General features: G+C 48.9%; 1 protein-coding gene across 3 annotated transcripts in view; it reads right to left on the minus strand.

Annotated features, from left to right (window-relative positions):
- The window catches only part of LOC111833288 (SLIT-ROBO Rho GTPase-activating protein 1), a 68,302-nt gene that overhangs the window by 9,526 nt on the left and 39,733 nt on the right, over positions 1-19,043 (minus strand). For all 3 annotated transcript variants that reach the window (XM_023791424.2, XM_023791425.2, XM_023791423.2), the window contains exons 8-18: positions 15,559-15,780; positions 15,239-15,340; positions 9,395-9,592; positions 8,967-9,051; positions 8,212-8,239; positions 6,782-6,815; positions 5,633-5,693; positions 4,761-4,838; positions 4,039-4,173; positions 1,889-1,994; positions 141-365 (exon numbers count right to left, since the gene is read on the minus strand). In XM_023791424.2, the coding sequence (XP_023647192.1) occupies positions 141-365; positions 1,889-1,994; positions 4,039-4,173; positions 4,761-4,838; positions 5,633-5,693; positions 6,782-6,815; positions 8,212-8,239; positions 8,967-9,051; positions 9,395-9,592; positions 15,239-15,340; positions 15,559-15,780 (1,274 nt within the window). The remainder of the gene's footprint in view (positions 1-140; positions 366-1,888; positions 1,995-4,038; positions 4,174-4,760; positions 4,839-5,632; positions 5,694-6,781; positions 6,816-8,211; positions 8,240-8,966; positions 9,052-9,394; positions 9,593-15,238; positions 15,341-15,558; positions 15,781-19,043) is intronic.

The following is a 19,043-nucleotide window of genomic DNA, read 5'->3' on the forward strand; positions in this document are numbered from 1 at the left end:
AGAAAAGTATTACAATGTAACTGTACTCATACGCCTGAAAATGGCAAATAAAGCATCATTTAATTTCTTTGTAATTTCATTTCATTGTCATTTTCTTTCATTTCATGACCTTTCCAGAGTGGAGCACCCGGCCTCCTCACCAGTAGTCACCACCAGCCATGCACTTTTCATACACGGGCCCCTCTAGCTCCTTGGCGTCAGGAAAGATGGCCTCATGGTGGACGATGATGGTCTTGATGACTTCGTTGACTTGCGCCTGGCAGGACACCTGGTCCTGGATGTCGGGCGAGGACATCAACGTGGGGCCAAAGCAGATCGCGAGGTTGTAGGGGTCCATCATGTTCTCATCGCTGTACTGGGAGAGACTGCGGAGAGGAAGGAGCAAGATGGGCACTTTATGGGAACGTCTCCATGGCGATACGCTTCCTTGAATGACACGCTGCAAGCGGCTGGTGGTTACGAATCAGAGGTTCTAAGATCCTCACAGCGGTTCATGCGACTGCATGACTACCCATGCCTCTTCATTATGTAAGCCAAAAACCGGTGATGACTTCGCCTCTGCCCAGACACATGAAAGATGTGACTTATTCTTGCGGCTGGCAACCTCAGCACACATTCAGCGCTAGCTCGTCTACGTCCTCCTTCTTTTAACAAGAGATACCCTAAGGCAACCCTTTCTGCGCGTAATTCCAGAAACTGGCACACTGCTGGACCTGATAGCTAGATTCTGCCTTGCCCAAAACCACCCATCCATGGTCTGTCCAAACCACTATCCTGACATCTTGTGCCCCTGCCTATGCTCCACGCACTCTACCAACGTCCCACCAAACCAAACAACCGACGCACCGCCCATAGCCCGCTAATGCTGCAACCAGTCTACCAAACAACCGACGCACCGCCCATAGCCCGCTAATGCTACAACCAGTCTACCGAACAACCTACGCACCGCCCATAGCCCGCTCATGCTGCAACCAGTCTACCAAACAACCGACGCACCGCCCATAGCCCGCTAATGCTGCAACCAGTCTACCGAACAACCGACGCACCGCCCATAGCCCGCTAATGCTACAACCAGTCTACCGACCAACCGACGCACCGCCCATAGCCCGCTCATGCTGCAACCAGTCTACCAAACAACCGACGCATCGCCCATAGCCCGCTAATGCTGCAACCAGTCTACCGACCAACCGACGCACCGCCCATAGCCCGCTCATGCTGCGACCAGTCTACCGACCAACCGACGCACCGCCCATAGCCCGCTAATGCTGCAACCAGTCTACCGAACAACCGACGCACCGCCCATAGCCCGCTAATGCTACAACCAGTCTACCGACCAACCGACGCACCGCCCATAGCCCGCTCATACTGCAACCAGTCTACCAAACAACCGACGCACCGCCCATAGCCCGCTAATGCTGCAACCAGTCTACCGACCAACCGACGCACCGCCCATAGCCCGCTCATGCTGCAACCAGTCTACCGACCAACCGACGCACCGCCCATAGCCCGCTAATGCTGCAACCAGTCTACCGAACAACCGACGCACCGCCCATAGCCCGCTCATGCTGCAACCAGTCTACCGAACAACCGACGCACCGCCCATAGCCCGCTAATGCTGCAACCAGTCTACCGAACAACCGACGCACCGCCCATAGCCCGCTCATGCTGCAACCAGTCTACCGAACAACCGACGCACCGCCCATAGCCCGCTAATGCTGCAACCAGTCTACCGAACAACCGACGCACCGCCCATAGCCCGCTAATGCTGCAACCAGTCTACCGAACAACCGACGCACCGCCCATAGCCCGCTAATGCTCCACCCACTCCATCAATGTTCCTCCACTTTCCCAAAAGAAATTGGGAGAGCCGCCATGAGGTCAGACTTACTGGTTGAGGAAGGCGAAGAGGTAGCGCATGACCACCAGGACAGACCTGGGCAGGGTCAGGAGGATCTTCCGGATGTACAGAGCCCTATCGTACAACTTCTCCATTCCTGCGGAAGAAATTAGCCTCGTAAACCAAAGCACACATTTTTATATCAGTTACTTCAGTTCTGCCAGTTTGCCATTCAGGAACAGGAATGTCCCAGTCTACATTTTGAACATTCTCACCGGTCACAGTATGGATTACTGTTGCATAAAATTCATAAACATGTACCCTGTACATGTTTCAACCCTGTTCTGTAAATCAAATGGGGAAAGCTGCTTTAAATATTTTCAAAACGTTATTTGAATCTTTGAAGAATCGTCGGCATTTGTCAGAAGCTCTTGAGACCCAGCCTGCTGCGTGCACGAAAATGACAAGAAAAACAGGGAAACAACATCAGACGTTGTACCTGGCTCAGAATGGGCCGGAACGACCTGGGAGTAACCTGCACCTAGGTGCAGGTTACTCCCAGACCGCTGCTACGTGGACATGTAGGGAAATGGCTGAGATAACAGTACACAGCTTCAAAGAGGAGAAACTCCATGCTAAATGGGAATAAGAGAGCTCAAGACACACAGTCTGTCACGTGGGACGGGGTGGGGACAGACTGAGCCCTTAGACAGAATTATATCACACGGCACGCATACTGAAACAAGCTTACTACCGTCAATAAAAAACTAAGAAAAAAGTAACACATTAAGAAGTATGTTTACACGTATTCATATGTTGATTAAAACAAATAACGTAAAAAAAACTGCAAATAAAATGGCGCCTATAAATGAAAAAACAACAGGTAAGAGAGAAGCAGAGCTGTGTTACTTTTTTACCTTCTGGGAGCTGCTTTTTAAAACACAAAAGCGCTGTGTGTCAGCGATGCAAGAGCACGAGCCGTGGGTGTGAATGCCGAATCGTTAGATTTGAAAATACGCTTGTTAATTTCTCACAAACGGCGAAGTGTGAGCCATGAATAAAACATAGGTAAAATGAAAGTCTAAAAACTGACCCCGTGTGACAGAACCCATGAGCCAATTAACCCACCAGCATAACCCAAGGCCCCGCCCAACCCAAGAGGGTAGTGCGATAAGGGCAGCGTGACTGGAAGGAAAACTGCCCCCCCCCCCCGAACACCAACTCTCAGCCCCCACTCCCCTAGGAAGCCCATTTACATGCGACACACTCCGTGGAACATCTCAGCCTCCAGAAGCCGGGACTCACTTTGACAGCCCCGCTCTCCTGAGACGGACGGTGCGGCTGCCTGTAGGTCTGATCTTAAAGAGCGCTTTCCGCCAGCTGGGAGAGACCCAAAAATAACCACGAGACACCGGGTCCACCTGCCTCCCCGGGGAGCAGCTCTGAAGACGTTCACCTTACATGACCACCTTGCCGAGTTCCTTCTCCGACAACCTCATGCTTTTTAAACCAAGGTGCACTTAGTGGAAATGCTTAAGATCTGGAGAAGTACCAAACCGTATCACTGTGGACGCAGAGCTTGCAGGAATCTGAAGGATTCGCCCGGCTCTGAAAAGGAGCGTCTATCAAATCCCAGATGCTGTCAGCGACGCCCCACAAAGGCCCGGTCGACTCAGGCCCGCTGTCGAACGTAACATACGAATCACTGCTTGGCATTCATGGCAAAGCCTGCTCCAAGCCACCCACGGCAGGCAAGAAAAGGTCAAGACGCAGCCTGCGGCGCATACAGAATGAGCGCGGCCGGCCGCCCTGACAAAGCGGCTTCAGACATCCGCTCTTCCCACTCGTGTCAATCGCGCGATTATGGGCTGTCGCCGGCACCTCTCCGCATTTCTGCCGCACAATTACAGGGTCCATCGAGGGGCCAGTAAGAGTGCCTTGGTGTGCTCCAAGACAAACGCTCAGCTGTTTAGAAGCTCGGGGAGAGCCGCGGAGAGACGACCGAACACACAGGATGGATCATTCTGCTCCCAGCCTCAGGATACTTGGCCAGAAAGACACGATGACGGCAAACGGACGACGACTCAAGAGCCACTTATTGTGTTGAGGGTGGTGTGGAGACCCTTTCAGTCCATGGAAAAGATTCATGCCGTTCCGATTCCCGTCAGCCACAGAGAGACGTTTAACACGGGCCCACTCACTGACGGTGGAGATGAGCTCGTTAAATCGCTCCTTGGGGAAGAGCGGATTCTCCAGACCTCGGAAGTACAGCTTGAGGACACCTGCCACGGAGTTCATGTCTTGGTTGTTCTCCTCGTCAGCTAGAGGGTCGTTACCTGAGACAGAAAACAAGGGAATTTACCTGCGTTAGACCAGCCGCTCCGACTAAGCCTTTAACGATACTTGAAGTCAGAGTCACTGACAGAGCAGAAAGAGGAATATATACACACACATATGTGTGTGTATATATTCACATTGTATTTATATAGCAGGAGCTTTCTTCAAAGCAAGACACATTTGAGAAAGCAGGATCAGACACTCCCTGGAGCGACTGAGCAGGGGCCCAAACGTGACATCTCAGGTGGCCCTGGGATTCAAACCAGCAACCTTCTGATCACAGACACAGCCTCTTAACCCACTGAGCCACAAACCACTCCCACATGAATAAGAATAATAAATGACCAGACATAGCCTTCCAAGATTTAAATATCATTATCATCTCGGGGAGCACACAGATTTTAAATATAATATTTTTTCCTTTTTAAAAAAAAAATAAATAAAAAAAATCATCAAATTTCCAAAGTTTCTCACCAGCATCACTAACTAGATTGAGAACATTAAGCCCCAAACAGATGCAGGCAGCCTTTTCTTTAATGGAACCCTCCCCCCCCCCACCCAGCATGACCAGACCAGAATCACACACCTCTCTCAAAGGAGTTCTTTATATCATTGACTTCCACCTGTGAGCCTGGCACGCGGAATATCCCTTGATGCTGGAGACCTAGAGGGAAAACAGGAGGACAAGACAAGAATTGTGTTAATATAATAGTGATACTTCATTAATCCTGATGGGCTAATTATCTTTTCACCTACCCTATCTTGTTTTCTAGCTTGGGGGTCACAGCACAGGGTCAGCCAGCGTGCAGTGCCCCAGGAGCTGGGGGGGGTTAAGGGCCTTGCTCAAGGGACATGTGACTATTCTGCTGAGGCAACCTTGCGATCACAGGCCTGCCCAACCGAAGCACACGCGCCCCCCCCCCCAACCCCATTCTTGAAACTTTCTGAGGAACACAAATTGACTCGGGGCATTGCTGAAGTCAGGAGCTATAATATAAATGGTCAAAGTCTCTAAAGTCCCTAAAAGAGAATTTTGCGGCGGGGATTAATAAAGTGACAGTAAGCAAGTTGTCTGCCCAAGGGTCTCCTACTCTGGATTAGCTTTTATAAACTAGGAGGGACAGTCCAGTGTTACATTTTTCCTCATAAGGGCATTTGTATTCTCCTCCAAGGACTGGAGTTATTATTATGAACCTGAATCACGAGGCAAATTTCTGATGCAGAAACACACAGTAAACAATGTGGAATCTGGGTGTAACCAAGAGGAACAGAATTGAACACCCCTGTGCCAGGAGCAGGAGGTCTCTCAGCACATCGGCACAGCCTCTTAACCTCCTCGCAGTCACGGTGCGCCGGCCTCGAGGAGTTCGCAGGCTGACGGTACAAGGTGCTGTCGCGTGATGTCAACATGTTCACATACCTCTGCTGCTGCAGTGATCGAACAAACGAGAAACTCACCGTACAGATTGATGAATCGAATACAACTTTCAACCACACGAGGGATAGCTTGTCCAGAGTCCTTAAACAGAGAGAAGGCCCAAACATCACATACAGGTACAACCTTCGGCAGTATTTTAAAATATGATGCCGCAGGAAGTACTTGCAGTCTAATGCATGAGTATGTGCATTTAGCAACCATTTCAAAAGCAGGATTATAGGTTTACAGAAAACATCTGCTTGTAAAGAATTATGAGACAATTTATTTCCGCAGCGCATTCAAGCATAATAATATAGACAAACAAAATTGAAGGCAGAGGTGAAATGAATGCATTCTTTCAGTTAATATTAATAAGATCGTACGGTGGCTGTATACTTCAAACAGAATCCACATTGTTTTAGCAACGCGAAGCCGTATGAGCTGTGATCACCGCGGCGATCACAGTCTCAGCTCACCGCCGCAATAGGGAACCCAACCCAAACTTTCAGATTCCACCAATATCCACATTCGAAAACTTTCTGTGCCCTCTGGGGTTCTGGTGTGACACAGAACAAACAAGGTAGTGGTGTTGTTCTCACCAACACCAACGACTTTTTGTTTAGACATCGTCTGAAGTATACGGCCAGTTTTAATGTATCTGGAATATTCCATGGCTCTACTTGTCACAGAATGTCATTTCACCAGAGCTCAGGGGATGTACATCATGTGTTGGTAATCAGATTACTGGGCCTATATGTTCTTTAAACAGTAAGACCAATTGTGACTAGAAGGTACCACTGCCAGCGTAAGCAGGGGGGTTGGGAGACACCACTGCCAGCGTAAGCAGGGGGGTTGGGAGACACCACTGCCAGCGTAAGCAGGGGGGTTGGGAGACACCACTGCCAGCGTAAGCAGGGGGGTTGGGAGACACCACTGCCAGCGTAAGCAGGGGGGTTAGGAGACACCACTGTCAGCATAAGCAGGGTGCTTTTTGCTGTTAGTCACCCCCCTCCATTGGAAGAACGTTAGAAAAATGTTTGAAAGCCGTCGATTCAATCTGTTAATGTTACACGTTCAGATTTTTGCCATTATACACAGACACATGCACAGAAGCCGGGGAAAAGCTGGGGTTAAGGGCAGAGCAGCCGGCAGGAAGGCGCAGACAGCACGTGCGAGCCCCCATACAGTACCTGGTGTCGGGTGTGCGAGTTCCGTCGTCCACGGCTACGAGAATGGGGTGGGGGGGGTGGGGGGTAAGGAGAGGCAGAGGGAGGATAAACAAGTGAAACTAACATCAGATACTCCGCGTCTCAAACCACTCAATGCAGTGCACACACTGCTACCCCCGCCCGCTCTAACTGCGGGGTGTTCATTCAGGCGGAAGAAGAAAGTGGGGGGGCTGACGCACTGGCCTGAGGTCCAGAGGCTGCCCACCACTGCCTGCTGCTGTCAGGCTGGCTGAGGGACCAAGGGAAGGGCAGAAGCCAGAGGTCTGGTGCAGCTCTCCTAGTGATGGCTGTAGGAGGCCCAAAACACCCCCTCTTCCAATTCTTAACACTCCCCCCCACCAAGCTTTGGTTGCCAGCTATCCACCCTCCACTGGTCTACTGCCCCAACACCACATTGAGCTGAAGCTCTCCCACATGGCCACAAAGGGTGGCTTAATGATCGGGCCTCGTTAAAGCCGGAGAGGCCGACCATAACGAGGAGGCGGAGCCACAGCAGTCTCACATCCCCACTTAATGTGAAACATGGAGTGAGGCCTAGACTGGAGGCCTTAAGGGTACTGGGGGCAGGCTGAGAGGCCTATGCCTTTAGCTTCCCTGAAAAACCTCCATTTAACCCAAAGTCAACAACGTTGGCAACGTGCACCACAGCTCATTCAGAGCTAAGAGGAGTTAACACCACTTGGTGAGCAAGCCAACAGTACATCCTTCATCCTCTGTACTCACTTCCTGCAGTAGTACAGCAGACTGTGGCACAGGGAACTTCCATATTAGGGGCATTCAAATTGTGTCACATGTTCAAGGTCACAGTAAGGTCACACCAAGCAGGAAGCAGATTATCCCACGGCAACGACAAAAAACAAATCATTCACAAAACCTCCATGTCAAATACTATAGAGGAGCAGGCAGATCACTTTGTTGTTCTAATTTTACTGATGAATGTTAATTTTGGCAGAAAGTCTAATTATTCGTAGCCATCATGGATTATTTTATATACATCCCAGGATTCCCAAAACAAATGCCATCGCCCAGCCCCACATCGACATCTTGAGGAGCCCCCGGACAGTAGTAGCTTCCATGCCTGGCATGTGACAGAGTGAAGCGTAGGGGATCCTGAAAACCAAACTTGATATTTGACGAGAGCAGGACGCCAGAAATGTTCATTTTCCCTGAGCAGTAACCAGCCTGAGAACATCTTCAGAACATCCATTCCCACAAACGTTCTATGAACTTCACCACTTTCTGCAATGGGATGACCTTTGTGTAAGAATCCCATGCATACTCGGGAAAAACATTCTCGTGATGTTGTTACTGAGCGACTTAAATATAGAAGAACACAGAACTTCACAACGGGACAAACTTTGAGAAACGCTGAGAAATGGCTGCTGGCCTACCTTGTGGTCATGTACTCCGCACGGTGACCTGAGAAGACAAAGCGGGGGCAGGATGAGAGGCTGGGGTGCTGCTGGGGGGGGGGCACACGCTCACTAAAGCATGCATCTCGCCATCTGGTTACTGAGGAGACGCCGTCCAGACTGCCGAGGTAGGACGTGATGTGTGTTCACGCGCATGTGGTCACACACTGACGGCAAGACGAGCTGCAAACTGGTGCAACTCAGCTTAACCTGGTTCTCCTCTGTGTTTAGACCAATGGCACCATTGTGCCCAGCCGGCCAGTACAACGGGTGGGAGTCAGGCCACGCGGCCATCCGATGGTCACTCGCACAGCCCTCGAAGGAACCAAGGAGTGGCAGTTTCCCCGCCATCTTCACATGCACAGTGTGACGGACGCCACAAGTAACGTCTCCACTCCCCAGCTAATGCTGTGATTATGAGGTCGTACCGCTCTGTCGAAATGGGTGAATGTGGAATTATTTTGATAGCCAACACAGTAATTCTTGTTTGTGGTTGCAGAAAAATGCAAACTGCAAAAATATAGTGTGTATTTTTGATATATGCTTTTGTAAAACGATACTACAGAATTAACGCTATGTAAGAGCGACTGTCAGCCAAGTGAGGTGTACGTGACCATGGTGAGGACGACGTGCTGAGTGCCATGTCAGCAGAGGGGTCCCCCAGAAGCTCTCCAGGCAGGAACAAACCCGAGACTATCACAGTAACCACAATGGGAAGCCAGTCCTCCCCTCACCTTCTCCCAGCGTCCTCTTCAGCAGGTCATGCTTGGCCTGAAGCTTGGAGATTAGACTGCTACTCTCCAGATACTCGCGGAATTTCTGTGGAACATCAAGGAACAATTTTTGTAGCTGGTTAGACTGCCCTGAGTAGACGGCTCACTAGCTGCCCCCTGTACTAATAAAGATCTCATTTGGGCGGCTCTGTTACAAAACAGCAGAGCAGGAGCAATCCCTCAACGAGGTGATCTCCACATTCACATCCAAATAATTAGACTAAACCACAATATTAATACTGCAGCTTGTGATTCATGCTGCTCTGGTTAACATATAGAATATGCCTTTCCTTTCAAAATAAAAGGAAACGTTAATACTTGGATTTTTACAGTTATTTGTGTCCGCGATTTACTGCAGTACAGCCCACAATCCATCAGGGGGCGCTCACCATGAAGTAGAACTGCTCTGTCTCCTGCTGGTTGGCTCTCCTCTTGGCGATGCTGGGTTTGCTGAGGTAAGTCTCTGAGACAGTGGACTTGACGGACTCTGTGGAGCGGCTGTGGTGGAAGCTCTCAGACACATCGTAGTCCTCGATGGTCACCATGTCCTGTATGGTGGTGAGTGTAGCTTCCGAGGTTTTCTTGATCTGGAGCCGGAGGAGGTCGGCGTTAGCGCACATCCACAAAAACGGCTGACAATCCCTCTACGGTGTTGTTCAGCCCCAGTGAAATTCAACACGACATGCTGACCCATGCTAGACTGGAACAAGCAAATGTCACCAGGTTTAAAGACTAGGCTTTTACTGGCATTCACAGAGCTGATGCGCTAATACATTGGAACTCCAACCTCTCCTGACTTCCTTAACCTTTCATGTCTAAATCGGGGAATAGGGAAGAGAGATAAGCTCCTCAGGAAGCAGAGTCCTTCTATGTTGACAGAATATTTTTCTGCTTTCCTGCAAAAATGATCCTGTAACAACCCACCACACCGAACACAATGAAAGACACACCACAGGAGCAGTAGCTAATTCTAATCACCGCTAGGGTGGTGTGATCCCATCTAGTGCACCATGAGGTCTTGGGAGGCAAAAGCAGAAGCATGCCAATCCGCACAGGATGAAACTGCCAGTCGCTTTGCTGGGCGCCGTTACAGTGGGTTAGTGCCTCCTGTTCCACACTGCACAAGCCTCGAGCGGTACCCGCCGGAGCAGACAGGCCACCTGCGGCTTAATACAGGGTCGGTGCCCTCGTGCGGTGAAGGGAATGGATGCCGTGTCGCCCGTGCAGTGTCAAGCCTCAGGTTACAGCAGTCTTCGACAGAATTATGAGGGAATAAAGCCTAGTTCATACTTCTGAATGAAGCTTACATGAAAGCAGGTTTTATAACCACAAGTTTCAAGTCTTCTCGGGGTTTTAAAACAAAAATTCCATTATATGCGAGTCCGCTATATCCGATGCTTTTTCTGCATGTTCTTAAAGGCGCACGGCCAGGACCAGCAGACCTTGTCCATTATAGACGATGTTCCGTTATAAGCAAGTCCACTATAACGGGATTAGACAGTATGTTTAATCTTTACCTCTGCCCGATCACATTTGTCATTGAAAGCACTATATGATTCTTGCGATAATATATAATTATTGGGTAAAAATCAAAACATAGGTGGAATATATGGACCTCCTAAAAGGTCAGGGTGGGAAAATATTTTTTGAAACAGTTTTGCATTCCCTCGCAATAGTTTTGCAATCCCACTACACTTGCCCACTTGCTATTTGCTGCAACGTGACGGCAAGGATGAACCTATGGAATGAGTGGAACGTAAAACTATTTAAAAAATATATTTTCTCACCCTGACCTCTTAGGGGCTCCGTAGTAATATATCATTAATTGTGAACAAATATAGATGAGGTTTCCAGAGCTACTGATAGTTATTGTTTTGAGCTGAACAAATTGAAATAACGAAGTTTACATACATGTCCCATACTGGATATAACTAGTCAATAGTGCACATTCGCAGTCAATGTGCAAGGTTTCCACTAGACAAAAATCTGGGCTACATGCGCAACGACCGCAGCCGTCCGCAGCCAGGCCCTGATGATGATATTTACGTCAAGTCCCATCGTCCACAACTGAAAGCACATACAGACAAGTGAAGTATGAATTGGCCTTAAGGCTTCCGGGAAGCACAAAATGCCACATTTAAGAAACCATTTGCCTACCAAGGAAATTTTGCTGATATAGTTCTGGTTATCAGTGATTACTGCAAGGTCTTCAAAAAAAGGCAGATTGGTCACAGGAGTCAAATGTAAACATGTGCATTCATTTCCCATCCTGCGTGCAAGGATCCACAGACCAAACCATGGGGTGGCTGGAGAGGTGCGGACGTTCGGGCCAAACACACAGACGATATTCCCATGACTGGATGATATGGAGATCATTAGACCCCAGGTGATGAGTCCTTGTGTAATCTTGGGTAGTCTTTACATATTACACCACCACTGCCGTCATTCAGATGCACCGTCGCACAATTATCCCATAACAGAGTGAGAGGGTTAGGAAGCGACTGACAGGCTCGTGCAAACAAGAGGGGAAACTGGCTGAGAAGATAATCATCTGCTCAGATCCATGGAGCCGTGAGGAGGACGTGACTGTGAAAGCCAGCATTAAGGAGCATAAACAGTAATTATCTTCAGAACGGTCGTGGACTCCGCGGTTTCCAGATTTTCGGCATAGTTTTCTCAGCAGAAAGCTTGTGCCTTGAACTAAATATGCGATAGATCTAGTGCTGTGCAATGATGACAGTAATGAGGCAGCTATTTTATAACCGTATAAAAGTGCATCGGCGTTTCTACTGAATATATTCCAATTTTGCCTTAGGCAGCTATAAGTACAGGTGACATAAGGAGAAACAGGGAGACGTACAAGGCAATTCCACTGGAGATACACCTACAGGATGTTCCCCCATGGAGAGCAGCCCAGCCACTCCACTACAGCCTCTCCGAAGCACATCACCGTTCCCAAAGGGCTTCACCAGCCACCTGGAGAACATCCTCACTGTAGCTCAGACTCTTGTTTCATCAGGATCTCCATGACCTCAGCGCTAAAGATCCCACATATTGATCAACTAAATCCCTGATTTTAACACTTCTCACATAAGTTTCTGGACACACTTGTCTGGACTGCAGAAACACCAACCCGACTCAGCTCCCTTAAATTCCACCATGTCGCAATGATTCAAAGCTATGCGGTTTCTGCCAGAACCCTCCCCCACCGAATCTCCTCCTCCACACATTGCCTACCGGTTAGAGCCCCATCAGGAAACTGAATGTCTGGACCCTGACCAGACCTGCACTCTTCTGAAAGCTGACCTGACAATGGCTTTAAGCGAATTATCTTTCACGCACAGGAAGGATTGCATTGCTTCACTAAGTGTAGCCTGTAACACACTTCACTCCAATTTACCCTTAAAAACGGACTTGCCGCACATAATCACCTTGCGAAGTAACGCTCTGGGGGGCTCCCTAAAAACGACAGCTTTCCAAAGGTATATAGAAGGTACACAAAATTCTGTGACAGTCACACTGAATTTTGTGGTTAAGCCCATAGAGCAGAGAAGTCCTCGTGTACGCTGTACCTTAAGGAGCTTTGCGGCCAAGAGGAAAGGACACACATTGATGTGTACTCAGGAAATTACAGTGCAATCCACATCTTCAGAGCTTATTGAATGAAGAGCATGCTGGCAGCAGATAGCATAGCATTTAGCGACACAGACATAACATGAAGGTCAATTCATTGCCATAAGAACCCCCCCCCCCCCTCCCTGTTCGAATACACAAATACGTGCGGAACAAACTGAAATCAGCCAAAAGTCCCTTAAAAAGGTTCAACTGAACAACTCCATGCAGGCTCCAATTGTTATTCTACCAAGAAATTGAACAATGACAGAGAAAACTCTGCCTATCACTCAAAGAGGCAAGAAACAAGTAAACATATCCTGTAATTCCTGCTGCCGGAGCTGGGATCAGAGGCCACGACAGAACATCCTTAAAAGAGCGGGACACAGAGGTCTCCGAAGGTGGCAGCGTATCCGTCAGCCTTTCAATGCCCTTGCTGTGGCCAAGCGTCCAGGAAACAGCTGTGCTTCTATTGATAATGACAAGGGGGCTTGGTGGCTGAAGACCTCGCTCCCCCTGTCATGGTTAACCATGCGGTTCCTGGAATGGGCCTCTCCCTGAAGATGGCCAGGTGGTGCAAGGACACAGGCCTTAGACAAGCCAACAAGATATCTACAGAAAACAAATGTGGGGGGTGGTCTGAAGGCTACAAGGATAACAAGAAAAGGAGGGATTAAGTAACACAAATAAGATAAGCTGAACCTGCAGAGTTTACCCAGAATACTGCTGGGTTCACCTTCCCCAAACTTTTCCCTGCTTTAGTCTCCTGTTACTGCCCAACAGGTGGGGTTCATCTCAAGTTCAAGGCCTTGATACTGGCATACAAGGTTACCAAGGGAATGGTACCATGTGTGCAAAATCATATCCAACTCCCACACTTTCTAGGTCACTACGTTCCTTTAGATCAAACTACATGATGGTTCTAGGTCTGAAAGGTCGGAAAATCGAATCCCATCGTTCTGAAACCTTGACCGTGGGGAGGCACAAGCTTCTCCTCAGACTCAAGACTGAGGCTGCAGAATCATCTCTGCTCTTCACAACAGTCATCAAAATACCCTGCCTCATCCAGAATGTTCCTCCCTTGGCTACAGTTGTCATCGGCATAGATATACAGGTCTATCTTTAGCTTGGTGTTGGCTGCATTGCGATAAGCTAGCACAATTTAACCTCCTTCCTAAATGAAACAGTAATAGTTTTGGATCCCATACAGGTACTGAGATTTGCTGCGCTTACTGATAACATGCTTGCGTTGATGTCTTTGATGTCTTTGTTGTTTAACGCTCCATTTATTAGCATCAACTTGCAAATCACTTCGGAAAGAAGAATCAGCGAGATAAAATGAAAGCCCAGCCAATTCGGTACGAGGGAACCTCATTCCGGCTCTATAACACGGCGGTGAGCGGATAACGTCCAGGAACTTCACAGGCACTTCAAAGCGTCTCGTGTGAATAGCTGCGATTTCCAGGCCCGTTATCTGAAGCTATGATCCAGGCCTGGAGGCAGCATGGAGATGCGTAGACAGAGCACGTTTCGTTTTTATCAAAAGACGTGCGACAAGGCCTGAATCAACGAATTCAGGGGAGCAGACTGAGGTAAGGAGGAGGGTGAGAGGAGTGATGCAACAGCTCTTCCCTAAAGGAAATAAACCTCCTCGCCCCCTTCACATGCCTCATGTTTATTTAGCAAAAAAGGCGTCGAGTGTGAATGCCAGCTGAAGTCCGGTAAAAAGTTTAATGCTAGAGGGAAGAAGCTTCCGACTAGGATGCAGCTTGTCATTAAGGGCGTCAACGGCTGACACAAAAAGGAACACGGTGAAAGACATGGAGACGGGGCTGTCCTGTTCAGTCCCCGCTCCCCAAGGGGACAGAAGCCGTTCAGCAGGTTGGTAAGCGGAGCAGAGAATCTCTTCACCCTGAAAGCTTATCCCCTGGCTGGCTTCCGAGGTAGACGAAAGCCAACATTTAAAGATATTCAAGTACTCAGTGAAGCAAAACCCTGTTACAAAAGTCTGAAAAATAAATTGAAAAAACAGGTGCTAAGTCTGCTGAGGTTAGAGATGTCAACTACTACTTCCTTATAAAATGTTCATTTTTAAAATAAATTCAGCAGCAGCAGCTGGACGACAGCTTGCCAGGTAACATTGTCATCTTTGCACAGGGGTAGTTTTCTGCAGAGGTGAAACGTTCAGCTGGCCAATTCATCTCTCCTTTCCCGGAACTAACAGGCCCTGCTTTTCCAGCATACAGAACCCAGCGCTAACTGAAGCCACTTGCAGGCAGATTTGTGATAAGAACAGTTGATTTCTAGGAGGCAAGTGGCTGATCTTCCCGAAAATGGGGGCCTCGGCCTGAGGCGCGTGCAGATACGGCCATAAAGGAATGTGGTATATATGCAAGTATCCCTACTCGGGTACCTGCTGGGAAAATAAAGAAAATGGTTTTCGTTTTTTTTTTTTTTTTTTACAGACAAAAAATTCCATGAGAATGATTGTAATCAATTGACCTTTGACCCCCATTGACCTATTCCATTGCTGGGTTTACTGAAAATGTCTGTTCCACCAGAGTAAATGGGAAAACAGAAATGACCGGAACTGCAGTCTGTTCTGGAGGGTCAGGACCCACCTCTTCACTTTCGATCTTGAGCGTGGCGAGGCGCGACTGCAGCTGCTGAAACCTCAGCAGGAGCTCGGCGTGAACCTGCGGTTGCGCTGTGATCTGACACACCTGACAGGAAAAGGAGCATGTCACCTGACAGGAAGTTGTGTGTAAATAAAGACCAACAAAACTCAAGTATGTGAGAAATTGGCTAATATGTTCCAAGAAATCTCATTTATCACAGAAACCAGAACAGCATCTTGAAAATCTAAAAGAACAGAAGCAAAAGTTTCATGTTCAGGTTCATGTTCAGATCAACGGTCATGTGACCTCAGTCTCGGCCTGACCTCGTCCCCCATGTGGGGCTGGAACTCAAATTTTGAGGGGGGGCAGAAAGCAGTGGGGTACATCTCCATGAGCCTCTGCCGGTCGCTGCGGGGGTCCAGGTTGTCCACGGCGTTCTCGATGATGTCAAGGCCCTCGTGCCGTGACGTCTCCAGGTTGTATTCCGCCGAGAGGTAGGTGCGAAGGGCACGGTTCAGGCTGGCGTGGTATCCCAGGTCACAGCACTGCACACAGAGAAGGCCGTCATGCTCAGAGTGAACAGCACTGCACACAGAGAAGGCCGTCATGCTCAGAGTGAACAGCACTGCACACAGAGAAGGCCGTCATGCTCAGAGTGAACAGCACTGCACACAGAGAAGGCCGTCATGCTCAGAGTGAACAGCACTGCACACAGAGAAGGCCGTCATGCTCAGAGTGAACAGCACTGCACACAGAGTAGGCCGTCATGCTCAGAGTGAACAGCACTGCACACAGAGTAGGCCGTCATGCTCAGAGTGAACAGCACTGCACACAGAGTAGGCCGTCATGCTCAAAGTCAACAGCACTGCACACAGAGAAGGCCGTCATGCTCAAAGTCAACAGCACTGCACACAGAGTAGGCCGTCATGCTCAGAGTGAACAGCACTGCACACAGAGTAGACCGTCATGTTCAGAGTGAACAGCACTGCACACAGAGAAGGCCGTCATGCTCAGAGTGAACAGCACTGCACACAGAGAAGGCCGTCATGCTCAGAGTGAACAGCACTGCACACAGAGAAGGCCGTCATGCTCAGAGTGAACAGCACTGCACACAGAGAAGGCCGTCATGCTCAGAGTGAACAGCACTGCACACAGAGAAGGCCGTCATGCTCAGAGTGAACAGCACTGCACACAGAGAAGGCCGTCATGCTCAGAGTGAACAGCACTGCACACAGAGTAGGCCGTCATGCTCAGAGTGAACAGCACTGCACACAGAGTAGGCCGTCATGCTCAGAGTGAACAGCACTGCACACAGAGTAGGCCGTCATGCTCAAAGTCAACAGCACTGCACACAGAGAAGGCCGTCATGCTCAGAGTGAACAGCACTGCACACAGAGAAGGCCGTCATGCTCAAAGTCAACAGCACTGCACACAGAGTAGGCCGTCATGCTCAGAGTGAACAGCACTGCACACAGAGTAGACCGTCATGTTCAGAGTGAACAGCACTGCACACAGAGAAGGCCGTCATGCTCAGAGTGAACAGCACTGCACACAGAGAAGGCCGTCATGCTCAGAGTGAACAGCACTGCACACAGAGAAGGCCGTCATGCTCAGAGTGAACAGCACTGCACACAGAGAAGGCCGTCATGCTCAGAGTGAACAGCACTGCACACAGAGAAGGCCGTCATGCTCAGAGTGAACAGCACTGCACACAGAGAAGGCCGTCATGCTCAGAGTGAACAGCACTGCACACAGAGAAGGCCGTCATGCTCATAGTGAACAGCACTGCACACAGAGAAGGCCGTCATGCTCATAGTGAACAGCACTGCACACAGAGAAGGCCGTCATGCTCATAGTGAACAGCACTGCACACAGAGAAGGCCGTCATGCTCAAAGTGAACAGCACTGCACACCGAGAAGGCCATCATGCTCAAAGTCAACAGCACTGCACACAGAGAAGGCCGTCATGCTCAAAATGAACAACACTGCACACAGAGAAGGCCGTCATGCTCATAGTGAATAACACTGCACACAGAGAAGGCCGTCATGCTCAAAGTGAACAGCACTGCACACAGAGAAGGCTGTCATGCTCAAAGTGAACAGCACTGCACACAGAGAAGGCTGTCATGCTCATAGTGAACAGCACTGCACACAGAGAAGGCTGTCATGCTCATAGTGAACAGCACTGCACATTATGATAACAAATAATGACACAAAAATTTCAATTATCTTTAATGGTTTTTTGATGTATAGCTATTGGGGAAACCCCTGACCTGATGAATGGGGACGTCACTTTCATTTCATTTTCATGATTGCTGGATTTTGTTACAAATCTCCTGAAAATCTCCTTTGTTTTTCAAGCTTTTTTTTGGTGCGTAGTTCAGTGTGTTTTTTCGTAGGTTTTACTGAGCAATACCAGCATTAAGCTGCTGCCATCTAGGTGGAGGGCAGAGGAAGCACCTCCTTATGCTCGGGTGGGACCAAAACAACCTGAATGACACCATCATCCTGGAAAGGGTCTACTGAGGCTGCGGGAAGAGAGAACGGGTGCAGAAGATCTGTAGATGTATGTTGATGCTTCCATGTCTCATTCTCGCCAGTGTGGGGAAGCAATAAAAAAGGCCAATAGGATGTTGGGGTACATCTCCAGGTGTGTGGAGTTTAAGTCAAGGGAGGTAATGCTAAGATTATACAATTCCTTGGTGAGACCTCACCTAGAATATTGTGTACAGGTTTGGTCACCATATCTTAAAAAGGACATAGCGGCCTTAGAAAAGGTGCAGCGTAGGGCCACAAGAATGATTCCTGGTCTTAGAGGAATGTCATACGAGGAAAGGTTATTTGAGCTAAATCTGTTCAGCCTCAAGCAAAGGAGACTGAGGGGGGACATGATCCAGGTCTATAAGATTCTAACAGGTTTGGATGCTGTTCAACCGAATAGTTACTTCAGCATTAGTTCAAATACAAGAACTCGTGGCCATAGGTGGAAATTAGCGGGAGAACATTTCAAACTGGATTTAAGGAAGCACTTCTTTACACAGCGTGTAGTCAGAGTATGGAATAGTCTTCCTGATAACGTAGTGCAAGCTGAATCCTTGGGTTCCTTTAAATCAGAGCTAGATAAGATTTTAACAACTCTGAGCTATTAGTTAAGTTCTCCCCAAGCGAGCTCGATGGGCCGAATGGCCTCCTCTCGTTTGTATAGTTCTTATGTTCTTATGTTCTTATGTTATCTCCGGCTGAGCCGAGCGGGTCTATCAAACAACGTCAGGAACGGCAGCTCACAGAACCTAGTTAAGGTGCTGCAGGTTCTCAGCTTTCATGGGCGATTCTGGGAAACTGCACCTTCACTTCGGCGCTGAAAAATAATATCCCAGAGAGAGCAGTGTGCAAACACACTTTCAGCTGGTTCTTAAAGGGGTTCTGCACGGACAATAAGTGGTAAGTTGCTGGGGTGGGGTGCTCGTGCTGTATATCTGGCTGCAATGCAGCGTTATGCAAAGTCAAATCATTAAGGGGGAGGGGGCTGTCATCGGCTACTGGCTAGTGACAAGTTACCGAAACTGGACCAAGAAGTATCAAAACTTACCGAAAATGTATTCATATGGCTGCAATGAATAGATGTAATGAACAATAAAATCCCTGAGTCACACCACTCGCCTTTCCGTCCAGTGCTGACCAACACATTGGGTATCATTGGTGGCTGCCATCTTCTGAGGGGGCACCAATTCAGCAAGCCAATCTCAGACGGGGGGCACCAATTCAGCAAGCCAATCTCAGACGGGGGGCACCAGCACTGCATGGGCTT

Source organism: Paramormyrops kingsleyae, chromosome 1, assembly GCF_048594095.1.
Source record: "Paramormyrops kingsleyae isolate MSU_618 chromosome 1, PKINGS_0.4, whole genome shotgun sequence".
NCBI lineage: Eukaryota > Metazoa > Chordata > Actinopteri > Osteoglossiformes > Mormyridae > Paramormyrops > Paramormyrops kingsleyae.